General features: G+C 34.0%; 1 protein-coding gene across 5 annotated transcripts in view; it reads right to left on the reverse strand.

Annotated features, from left to right (window-relative positions):
- LOC131070786 (protein TIC 20-v, chloroplastic) overlaps nt 1-12,407 on the reverse strand; it is a 30,522-nt gene extending 18,115 nt beyond the window's left edge. The window contains exons 1-2 of one of the 5 annotated variants that reach the window (XM_059216987.1): nt 11,619-12,407; nt 8,403-8,707 (exon numbers count right to left, since the gene is read on the reverse strand). In XM_059216987.1, coding sequence (XP_059072970.1) covers nt 8,666-8,707; nt 11,619-12,281 — 705 coding nt within the window. In that variant the 5' untranslated portion in view covers nt 12,282-12,407 and the 3' untranslated portion in view covers nt 8,403-8,665. Of the gene's footprint in view, nt 1-8,402; nt 8,708-8,880; nt 8,908-10,360; nt 11,065-11,618 lie in introns of those variants that run through there. The other 4 variants (XM_059216988.1, XM_059216986.1, XM_058006436.2 and 1 more) reach the window with 4 other exon arrangements.
- Between the last annotated feature and the right edge of the window lie 594 nt (nt 12,408-13,001).

Here is a 13,001-nt window from a genome sequence, read left to right on the forward strand (position 1 = left end):
GAACATGGTAGTGATTGGAAGGTTGAAAGTTGGGAGCATCTTTCTGAGGATCAATCTCAGGATTTGCAGAAGATTTTTACTGAGGATATGGAGGGTTAGGTTGTTGGTTGTAGTAGGGCTGGCTTGTTGGTTCTACCCTGGGGCCCGGGGCTTTGGCTCTCTTTGTAATTCTTGTTCTTGAGTTTCAATAAAGTTTTTACCCCTTTTATTCAAAAAAGAATATCAAATTTTAAAAAAAAAATTGTAAATGTTGCCATGAATTTGTAAATATACATCTTGAAATTATGACTATGTGGCATGAAGCTAACCATTATAACCAATAGTGGAGAAGGTGTAAGATCCCTCAATGGACCATTGTAATTAAGCTCCAAATAATAAAAGGTGGTGTAGGCCATGATAGAAAGTTGTTATAATCACAAACATAAAATAATTTCAATGATATAATATGCCCATTCTCCAATTTATTACACATGAAGGACGCATGAAATTAGAGGAGACATTAAAAGTAAATTTATCATCATGAATAAATATCATAAAAAGTATTGTGTGACAAATATGTAATAAGGCAATGATATATGATCATGAAAGTACAAGAATGGGGAAGCATGATACCTCATTGTTGGCCCCAAACTAGGGCCATAAGAAAGTAATGCATAATAGATAATATTAGTGTGAAGGAATATTAATATTTCCTATCTAGTTTCTCCCTTTTGTAGTGTGAACTAGGCACATTATCTAACTAGTTATATGTTAGGTCCCATTCACACTTTCACATATTAAGTTTAATTAGGGAGTTAGAAATATTTCTAGAAGTTTCTTGTACATATGTGATCTTATCCTCTAGTCATCACATGACATAGGATTAAGAAATTTGTAATCATCCTAGTTTGTCCTACCTCTCGACCTTGCCTATATAAGCAAGATCTCATATGTAGATTTTGAGCATATTCATTGATTGCAATTGATCAAATATTATTTTGCATCTATTATTGGAAAATATATTCTACGTCTTTTCTCTCTTGTATCGGGTAATTTTGGTTTTGCAGGTGATCTTGGGAGCTTGAGTCCTTGAGTAGTGACTCTAACATAGCATCAGCTCTTTATATCTACAAATATTTTTCTCACATTTGAAGGTAATTTAGGCATGAGATTTTAATGGGTACATTTTGGGGCAAAATAAACATCACCATTGAGTCTATAAGGCCCCAAAACCCATATTTTATTAAATAACACTTAATATTTGGCCAAACTTTTTTGTCATTTTTGGGAGGAGTTTATAGATTCAACACAAAAATATTTTGTACTATGTAGTAGTCAACAAATGATACAATTGATATAGTTGGTTCTATTGACATTCTATGAGCATTTAGCTAATGTGATCTCTACATCATGTCTATGAAAAAGGTACAATTGGTAGCTTTTTTTAAAAATGTTTTCAAACATTTTTTTGCACACCTATTTGGTTGGGCTTTAATTATCCCTCCATCACAATGACTAGTTCTATGCTACCCATTAAGGGCTTAACCCCGAGCCCAAAGTCAAGTGACATTACTACTCATTTCTCACAAAGTACTGTCATTACTAGAGGCTTCAACCCAAATTTTGACATAGGTCACCTCAAGTGACTAAAAATTTGGCCACACATCTACCACCTTCCCATTGCTAGGAAAGCGGTCTGCCCATTGTCATCATCACGGAACTACCAAGAGGCCCTTTTTGCCTTCAAGGTGGCTATTTCTTTCATTTTTCCATAACTTTTTGCCCAATAATCAAAATTTCTTAAATGAGATATCTTCAAAAAGTTGGTTCCAAGCACATTGCAACTATATAATTATTCTCACATTTGCATTTTGATAGCTTTGTTTTGGACTTGGATTTGGATATTGATAGTTGATTATTTTGATTCAAGATGTTCTCATCTTATCATTTTGTATTGGAACCAGGATTTGGGTGTATATTGTGAGACAGTTATGTTATTATTATAATCATGTTTATATTGGACTATGTTTTTCTACTACAATAGTTTATGCACATATGTATGTATGAATGTTTTCTTAATGCTTCATGATGTTGTACCCTACTTGGGGAATTGTATTATGCTTTGAATATCATATACATGTTGTAGGTAAACTATATGTGGGTATTGAGTGTGCAAGTATAGGACACTTCTCCGCCTGATTTATTTATAAGTTTGAGTTATCCCCAACAATGGTTAGATGGGAGATGTCACACTAGACTATCCCTTATTTCCATACCTAGACATACTCAATCCAAATACAATTTATGTTATTTTTTTACCAATGTTGACCCAAATCCAAAACAAGAGTGATTTTTTTGTATTCCTCATAAAATTCCAATGAATACATGATTTAAACAATTTCTTAAGTTTCGTGTTTTTGTAAAGTATTTCTTAGGTTGCATATGTATATGTGATTGAATCATTAGTTAAATTGTAAATTAAATGAGTTTAAATAGCTACATAAATTTTAAATTATGGAAGAGTAAAATTGCCAACATAGATTATTTAGGGAAATTTTAAATTATGGAAGAGTAAAATTGCCAACATAGATTATTTAGGGAAATTTTAAATTAAATTTAAAATTGAAAAATATTGGGAAAAAGAAAAAGGGTTCAAAAGGGAAATAGAGATTTGCTATTTTAGAAATTTTTCATTTTGGAAGCCTTTTGTTCTTTGTAATATGGTGGAATGGGGTTCACTTGTCTATATATGTAAACTAAGAATCAAAACTCATTCACATCCACATACATTAAACAATGGTCAATAGGCTCAACTACAAACACTTGGGAGAGTTGGGCTCTATGGTTTGATTATTCCTTTTTAAGTGATGATGTAATCAGATGAGAAAGAAAGAGAAAATGCAAGAACTAGGTACAAAGAAAATGCAAGAACTAGGTACAAAGTAGTGAATTTGACAATATTCAACATGAACAAAAAGATACAAAACAAATATACAAATTCTAAGAACAAATCTGGAAATGGAATTCAAAGAGGAACCTATGTCTGTAATTTGAGCCTAAAAGTGTCAAACGTTGTAGCTAAGCACCATTGTCTTGAAGATGTCTAATGCAAATTTGGAAAATAGATCCTAGATCAAGATGTCTCATATCTTCCTAAAATTTCATCAAAAAAGTGTCAAACACTATAGCTAAGCTACTACATCTAGGGTTTTCTACTCCTTCAAGGTCTAACATTTTTGTCTCAGTCTGTACTTTATGAATCAACAATCCTTCTCTGTCAGATTTGAATCCTATAGACCAAAGATTGAAATGGTGTTGGGTTGTATAGCGGTTTGCCTAAATCAAACCCCAAGTTGAAATTAACCCTACAACAATGAGGATTAGGAAAAGATAGCTTACCCTTGTTGAGCAGAGGCTAACTCTAATGTAAAATATTGAATTTGCAAGATTATACCTCAAGCTTGATAATGTTGATAATGTAATGCTCTTTGGATTGGACCCTCAAGTGTTGATGCAATAACATGACATGACAAAACAAGATCAATCATAAAATCCCACTTGCATGAAAATTGATATAACTTGATGCTTCATAATGCTCAAATATGAAGAAAATCACTCATATACTTGCTCTAGAAATCTATTAGAATTTGGATACAGATAAAAATGAATTAGTAAAGATGCTCTTATATAGGGTTCTCAAGGTATTTCACAAATTAGGTTGACCTCCAGAGATCAAATTAAAATTTGAGACCAAATAACAATTGGCAGGAATCGAAACACTAATGGGTTCAAATTTGGGCCCAATCCAGGGGGACCATGGTGCCTAGCACCCTAGTCCACCCAGAAAGGGGTGGAACAAAAGCAAGTGTGCACAGGATTTGATCACTAAATTAGCATATGACCACAATTTGGTAGAAAATGAACCAAAAATAGGCTTGGAAAGAGCTATGAGGAGACACACTAAGGCAAGGGCCCAAAAAGAAGCGTGAAATTGTAAGGGGGTACAATTTATGACACTACACTCTCTAAGAAAAAATATGAAAGTTTGAATTGTGGGCTCAATATTGGATGGCAAGGAGTGAGATTTGAATTGGATTGAATAGGAAAGGGAAGGTAATTACTTGTGTTGTCTGGATTCTTCCTCTCCTTTCGTGGATTGCAAGCCTTGTGTGATTGTGTATGCCAAAAAATTCAAGGTTATGTTACTCATTTCTCCTCCTTTACTTACTATTTTTTGTTTTTGAATTCCATGCTTACCATTAGGTGAGCATAGGGCATTCCCAATGCTATTTAAATGTTGTAATTCGACCAAAAAAATTAGGATGCATCTTAATCTTTGCTCACTTTTGTGTGCTTGTTGAGAAAAATAAGAAGCTCCCATCTCAAGTTACACTTTCTTCCAAATATGGCATTTGGGTGCAACAAATTGAAATTGAAGACTCTTCCATTGTTGGTCATTATTATTGTAAAGTGAGTCATATTATTGCTAACTACCCTAGCAACAAGAAAAACCATTTCATTTGGAGAAAAATGGAACAAACACCTATTGTTGAATTGTATATTACCACCATTGATAAAATATAGAAAGAAGAAATTGGAGAGCAATCACCTATTCAGAGTTTGGGTGATGTATATCTCCATTGTTCACAATTTTTGGATGCAAAAAATCACACAATCGAATCTAGAAATCGCAAACTATGAACATAATGAATCGTGGAAATCTAATTTCATTAATGTATATCTCTCCCAAGGGTTCAAGATTGACTGATGGATCCACTTGTGTTCTCATGTATTGCTCCAAAAAAAGAATGGCTAAACAAAAATCATTAGAGCAGTTGAGCTTCAAACCATCTTGAATCTTAATTTGGTCATTTGTAAGGGTTAATTGTGTCACTTTTGTAATTTCTTTGTTGATCCTCTTGGTTGTCTTTTGCTATCACATAGTGCTTAGTGCTTATCTTTCTCTTTGTTAAAGGGTCTAGGCCCTTTCAAAATCCTTATTTTACCTTAATCAAAACATAAAACTAACATTTAGAAAATTCATTATGAGAAAGAATTTTGGTGTTGTTAGCACATTAGTCACTAGAATATCTACATAAGGCATTACTAGGGCATCGTTTGGCCATATCTTCTTGTTCTCCCTATGTTTATGCAATCTATATGCCAAACTTGTGTTGATATAACAACTAGTGACTAAGAAACTCTAGTTGTTGTAACTTGGATTTATGTTGTTACTACAATCCTTCTCCAATTCACAAGTATAAACCTTGCATAATTTTGTAAATGATCTTTCAAAAGTCAATAATTATTTCACACATGTATCTTATTTTACAATATTTTTAGTTTATCTAATTTAGAGATCTGAAAATACAAATTATAATAATATTGTAACTATAGTTTAAATGAGTAACATCACATTTTAGATTCAAAGTAATACATATCATCACTTATGTTACAACCCCACATACTAATTTTGAAGAATCAAATTATTCAATTTCTTAATAAATAGTTCGATCTATCACTCTGTCTCTCTATATATATCCAACTCTAAAGAATGCCTGAAAGACTAAAGTAACAATAGAAACCTTATGTTGTGCATCTCTTGTTTAAGCTTGTTTCTATGAACAAAAATTTCTGAAATCTAGGATCTCACTTTATGGATATTGTGGCGCATGTGATATGATTTTAAAATGGAGTGATGATACCACCAAGTAGAGTGACACGTTTGGCATAATTAATAATCAGTTTAATTTAATTATAAATTTATTATATGTAACAATTAACAAGTTCGTTGCTATTTTCAAGGTCTTCATAGTATCTTACTAGTGAGTTTCTTAATAACCTTTGGATGCAATGCTTGTACTTCGAAACACCAAGGCAATAGAAGATTCATCCACTCCTCTCAACATATGACACAGTGAGGTAGGTGTTGTACACCAGCAAATATGAAGGCATGAGAGACATATAGATTATGGGAAACTTTAGATATATTTTAAAAATCAATGTTAATGATGTCGGCATCATAATTAATTTTTGCTTTGTATACCAAAAAATAGCAAGCCATTTGAAACATATAAACTTGTAGAGAAGAAAACACCCTTCTACAAAAATAAAAAGAATTGTGGTGAAGATTAATTAAAAAAATTAATCTGATTTTTGAATAGATATAATTGTATTGAGAAAGCAAAACTCAATAAATAGCAAACCAATAGAAACGTTAAAAAGTGCTTAGCTCCGTGATGACAAGGGTAGACGGTGCGGTTGACTTAAACTATATTGGCAATTTGGTAGCTTCCCCTAACAAAAAATTTCAGATCTGAAGCATCATTTCTGAAACAGATCATATTACTAATTTTGGATATGATCATGCCTATGATTCTATCCGATACGATGCAATCTTGTCTCTATCAGTGATCTGATTTATGAAAACCAGATTACAATACCTGGTGTGATACCTGCGGTATTGTAGATTTCAACACAAAAATTGACAACAAGAAGATTGCAAACCAAAAACTGTCTCCATTCTATTCAAAATTGGAGTTTATACAAGTCGAATGTATCCCAAGGGTCACACAAATCCCTTGGAATTGAAACGAAGAGTCACCATAATGTTTATTACAATTAAACTACTAAAACTATCAAAATTATCAAAAAACTAAATATAAAATTTTAGTCCACTTTGAGAAGGCATAACTTTCTCATCCTAGCTCCGAATTACAAACCGTTTGATGCGTTGGAAAGGTATTCAAATAATCTAGAACCAAATTTCGGAAACATCGAAGACCCTCAAAATTGCAATTTACTAAAACATAGAAAATTTTGAAAATTAGATTTCAATATTTTCCCAATTTAATCCTGACCAATCGGTCACCTACTCCCAAATCTTTTGCACATTTGAAAGATAGTTTACCTGTAGCTAACACCTAGTTAAAAAAAACCTTGAGGAGCTTGCTTTGCTAGGATTGAAGCGTGTAAAATTTGCAAAAATTGCAGCAGCTTTAGGTGCTTGCTTTGCTAGGATTGAAGTGTTATACATTGCAGAAACTATTATTACGTGCTTGCTTTGCTAGGATTTAAGTGTTATACATTGCAGAAACTATTATAACTCTCACTTAAATGCTCATGATGCTATTAGATTGCTCTACAATGCTCAACGGCTTCTATCAGATGCCTAGGACTTCCTTGCCTCTAAATATGCAATCTTAGGTGTCAATTCAAAAGATTTTGCCAGCACGCTAGCAGGCAGCAGCCCAATTTTGAATGATAATCAGCTCAAAGAAAGTGAAACAGGAATACGATTTAGGTGGACAAATCATGTGGGAAAACAGGAAAACAAGATGAAAGATTACGCAGGCAAGCCAACAAGCAACAATCCAATTTTGGACAAAAGCCAGCTCAAAGAAAGTGAAACGAGAATATGAATTAGGTGGACAAAATTGTGCCTACATTGATCATATCCACAATTCCGACCAAAATGAAAAAACAGATAAAAGTATGTGTAAAACAAGTTGGGAGAAGTGCTAAGTATGCGCTTTTCTCCTCTACAAAACTAAGGTATCCTAAGACAATGCCTCCAATTGGATAGAAAATAGATCAATGTTTGATGATGACTGCATGAACCACAGTGGACAGCTATCCATTTCTCCAGCTGTTTCTTATCAAAAAGGGTCATCGATTAAGTAAACCATTGAGAAATAGAAGTTCAAACAGGCTAGAATAACATTTGCATGGAACCCAAATAAACATGCAAATATATTTAAGAAACAGAAACATGAAGGGCCAAATAATCATTCTTGAAACGGTATGTAACAATGAATAGTTGCAATGGAGGACTATTGTTCTTTATGTTGGGCCATGCGAATGAAGTTTATTGAAGCAAAACTGCCTTGATATACAACATAAAATCCTATTCACTTTACCATGTAAGCAGGATCTGGGAGTATCTATTTGATTGTTGCTAAATATAATACCAGTTGTTAAAAATGTCATGTAAGATTCAATCATAAGTTTCAGACACAAATAAGTGAAATTCAAAAGTATCATAGGAAAGACAGTAAAGTTAGAGGATATTTCAAAAAAATTCTATTCAGCCAAGCCATCAAATGATAAGGGCATAAAGCTCAAAAGAAATAAGGCTCTGTGTGAAGCTTTTACAAAACCTGGAAATGTTCGAGTCAGCTTCTTGGAGATCAAGATAGATGAAACTAGAAACCAAAGTATGCATTAATAGTAATTTAATACATATCAGCAACATTTCTCTCTGTCACAATGATTGAGTATAATTGATATGTCCATAAAGATAACACATTTATTTAGTAGAAAACAAAATATGAAATAGAAATCAAGCTATGAAAAATACTCCCTAGATTTCAACTGACCTCAATGGTAGAGGAAATTTTCTTTTTCCTTTTTTTTTTTGGTATCGAGTGAATCTTTTGGTACGAACAAAGAGATCTTCTACTTCATGTTAAAAGTTATTAGTACACCTCTCAAGTTTTGACCTAAATTTGAAGACTATTGCAATGATTGGTAATTAGTCACTAATTACTGACACATTTGCAGTCCAAGAAGTGACAAGATCTGTCTAAAATGTGAAAATCACAAGTTTCTACAGACATTATACTTTCGGAGATGACACAGAAGTAGCTTTGCAGCAATGATTTGTCGAAATTATTCAGCCATAGCCTTACTCCCATTTGCCGATATCATCCAGCCATAACCTTAGTTCCTAGACAATTTTCATCACAATTAGGAAAAAGCTAAGAACTAATATTTAGCTACAAAATACTGCATAGGATCCACTTAGTCAGGAAACTTGTGTTAGAGACATATGACTCACTATCTTCGAGTAATTATTTGAAATATGGCTCACTATGTTCCTAGTACATGAATCCAAATTTGAACAACTCCACATGTTTACCAGATTTTCTGTTCAAGTCCAATACACTTGACATTAAATGTAAGCAGAGTGGCCTGTCACTAACATTATTGTTTAGAATCAAAAGTAAGATCACTTTTCATGAAGGATGAAAACTTCAAAGGTTGCTCCAGTTGGCATATGTCATTCTGCCATTATTGGAATCTCAAACCATCTTCTAATCTGCCTTGACCTTTACAATTGGATGCTAAATCACCTTCCCTGTTGTCCTTTGTGACTAATCCATTGAATTGACTGAAATCATAAGGTTTAATCTAATCAACACGATTCTTTCAGCTCCATTTAGTGAATTCTTACATCATCAAGTACAAAAGGGGACTTTATAAAAGGATATACATTCACGCTATTCCAGATATTCTATGTATGAGTAAACCGTACAGCTTATGTCATTAAATACAAAAGTTGATCTTATTAGACAAATTAAATATTCATATATTTCTGTAAGCTCAATCTGTGACCCAACTATATAGATAAATTCCTTCTTTAGCAAGATACAGAGAGCATTAAATTAGACATGAGATTGTGAACAGAAACCTAGAATAACTTCACATCAATGATCATTCTGCTAAATGGATCAATCTGCAATTTGGTATTAAACTCAAATGAATGAAAAGAATCCATTCAATATCATCAAAGAACACTTATTTCCTTGTGAAGTGAATCACTTGTAGGGAAATCAACCGTATTGTCTTTACTAAAAACCAGTGAAAATAAATCACAGAAAACTCAGTGTGTATAACCTACTCATGTGAAGGTAAATTTAAGTGAAATATATTGTTCAGTAAAGATTTATTCAGTTTACGTTAATCATAATTCAAAATTTCACAAACACAAAGTACAGGCCAGCATATGGTGACTTCATACAAAACCTTATAGACCAAAAACCTCAGATGGTTACTAAGACTAATACAAACAGCAAACAGTCATAACAGACTAAATAAGATATAAACACAGGAACCAACAAAAATTACTAGTGAACAAGCAAACTAGAGATGATACCTTCTACTCAGTACAAAAGTAGATATCCCCTCAACAATACCAAATTCAAACTCATGCACACTCAAGCGTATGATTAATATGAAGATGAGACTTTGTTAGCTGCTCTGGTTGCCATGAATCTACATCCTCACTGATCTGAGTCATGAGGCTAATTGCCATCTCAAAAGTGCCTTTCGTGCAAATGAAACTCGAAGAAAAGATCCAGGCTGTCCCTATTGTTATACATGTTACGACCTCTTCCTGCAGCAGAATGTGAGATCAAATTAATCTTTGCCAACATCTTTCTGATTTTACTCATTTTTCACCATTGAAGGATATCCAAAACCCCTACTTTCTGCCCAATCCACAAAATTGCCCTTCCCTTCTCAATAAAATGCAATTCCCCTGCTTTTACTAATTTGATCTTAATCACATCAACTTATCCATTGTCTGACCTTTCCATGATGCAATCTTGCAGCCACTCATTTTTTGCAATCTTCCTGCCTTCATGGCTTCTGTATAGACTGATACTTCCTTGGCCAGACATTTTCAGAAGACTCTTCCTCAATATCCCGACAACTTGGCCATACCAATTTCAGTCCCAAGTATGTTATCCAAATGGCCAAGATCTGTCATAACCTAGACTTATGAGCACGAGAGTAAACCAATCTCGAGTAGACCCTCCAGGACAACAGTCATCCTCTTAAAAAGCTCATGCAGAATGTTAACAAAGAGAAGGATCCTTCTGCCTCTTCAAAATGCCCCTCAGAGTGGTTGGCAATGAGCATCGTTTTTTAGAACCGGCCTATAAAAAAATATGCTTGCCTATCATTATTTCAGGTATGCCCTCCAGCACCGTCAACGTGGACATATGCATGCCATCACAGCAAACATCAAAAAAAATTGGAAATTTTGGCAGCTCCTGCTGAGAAGGGCTCTGCTAATGCCATTCCTTGGAGCATATGTATATGGAGTCGAGGATGGATATTTCAATTTGAATACCTTACATGAACACATGAATAAAGATGCACCTAGATAACCTTCCAATATAGTCACCACAAGATACGATGTGGGTATGAGCATGAGGCAGGTAACACATCCTTGAATTGAGTGTTCAGGTAACTGGATGATAGCGAAATAATCGCATCATTTAGATTCAGAATCCTGGCCTTTATTAAGCAGAGCATTAGGATCTACAAATACGTCGCGCACCATGCATATAATATGAAGGAGCAAGCCCCAGTAGAACATGCATCTAATTGTCAAAACTAAAATAACAAGTGTACATTTTACCCTAATTAAAACAAATGTGCTCCAGGAGAAGAGAGCTAAAAACGAACGGCAAAAGCCATCCAAATCAATTAGCTCACAAACATCGATACAACACAGCATAAAATTGGATGCCTGATTACAATTCGATTACGTCGCAGAGAGAAAAACATTTTTGCGAAAAACCCCAAATTATTATACCCATTCAACTGAATTTCCATAAAGACACCAAAATCCTTATTTCACACTGGAAAAAAATAAATTACCGTTTCAAAAATGAACAGAATTTTCAAAGAGACTCTGAATAATGTTCTTCATTTCCCACTGAACCAGAAACCATTTCAACACCTCCAACATCCTCACGCTATGCATATTCGCCGAGCATAATACATACATTCAATTTCCAAAAAAACGATTTAAAATAAAATCCTCTTACGATAAAAATTCAAAATACCTGTGTCTCTGCTGCGTCTGCAACAAGAGGCAATCTAGCAACCTGGCCCATAAGGCAAGAGGTCGAACCGTAAACGAGGCAAGTTAGAAGGAAGAGGAAAACAGTAGTATCAAAACTCGTCAACAAGCTGAGGCCAATCCCGTTCTGTGGCTCAAAAGCATGATCCACAATATCAGCAACAGTAAGCAGAACATCCAAGGCAACTGCTTGCATGACATTAAATCTAACATAACGCCTTATGTTAGGGTTTGGCACAACATAAAAATAGAGTATAATAAGCACGAGAATACTTGCATATGGGTAGCTTTTGTAAACCCTAATGGCTGGGGAAAGGGGTTGGAGAAGAAGCTGTGCAGAAGGGAAATCTATCAAGAAAAAACGACCGTATTGTACTCCGTCGAAGAAGGGCAGAAAGTAGCCAACTGCTGCGAGTAATCGATCTGGGATGGGTATTGAATTCTTGTTGTTGGCATTCGCACAAATGACTTTTCGGGGTTTTTCCTGTATCGAGAAATCGAACCTCCGACGTGGTGAACATCGGATGTTCAATTTTACGTTAAGAAATTTGGTAGGAGAAATGCATGTGGATTGAAAGGAGGCTGCAATTTTTTGGGTATGAAATTGATTTGGGAAATAAGAGGTGAATGAAAGCGATGCCGCCATTGCCTTCGCGGGTTATCCTCAACTCAATCCATGAATACGAAGAAACAACGTTTTAGATTTGGGTGCTGGATAATTCTGGTTTTGCAATCTAGGGAGAATCGTTTAACTGAAATCTTTACATGGGCACTAGGCACTCTCTTTGTAATGAAAATAATTACAAATAAGTGTCTTTATAGTATTGTAATAAAAATATTTGTTATAATTTTTAATTTTATTATTTTAAAATATATTATTTTAATTATATTTATATAATATCAATTATATCTTTACTTCAATAAAATAATATTAATAATTATAATATATTATAAATATTGGTCTTTAATGGATTTCTCGAGGTTGATTTGGATTTCGAGGGGAAGGAACTTTGACGAGTGTTAAGAGGTAATTTGGGCCCTTTAGGTATAGGCTTTGTGGCAAGTGATTGGAACATAAATATTTTGGCAATTGGAGCTAAAAGATTGAAGGAAGGTATAAACAATAAAGTCAAAATGCAAGCGGATTTATTAGCAGTCAAGATGGCCAAGAAATTATCAGTATCACGATTGCATTTGGAGGGTGATTCTCTAATTGTTATTAATACCATTAGCTAGGGTGAATTTCCAATGTGGAAATTAAATACATATGTTAAAATTATAAGAGAAAATTTAATTTCAAGGATTCTAAAATTACTCGTGTGTTGAGAAATGGAAATATAGTGGCGGAGAGGTTATCAAAGTAAAA

Source organism: Cryptomeria japonica, chromosome 3 (assembly GCF_030272615.1).
Source record: "Cryptomeria japonica chromosome 3, Sugi_1.0, whole genome shotgun sequence".
In the NCBI taxonomy this organism is placed as follows: Eukaryota; Viridiplantae; Streptophyta; class Pinopsida; order Cupressales; family Cupressaceae; genus Cryptomeria; species Cryptomeria japonica.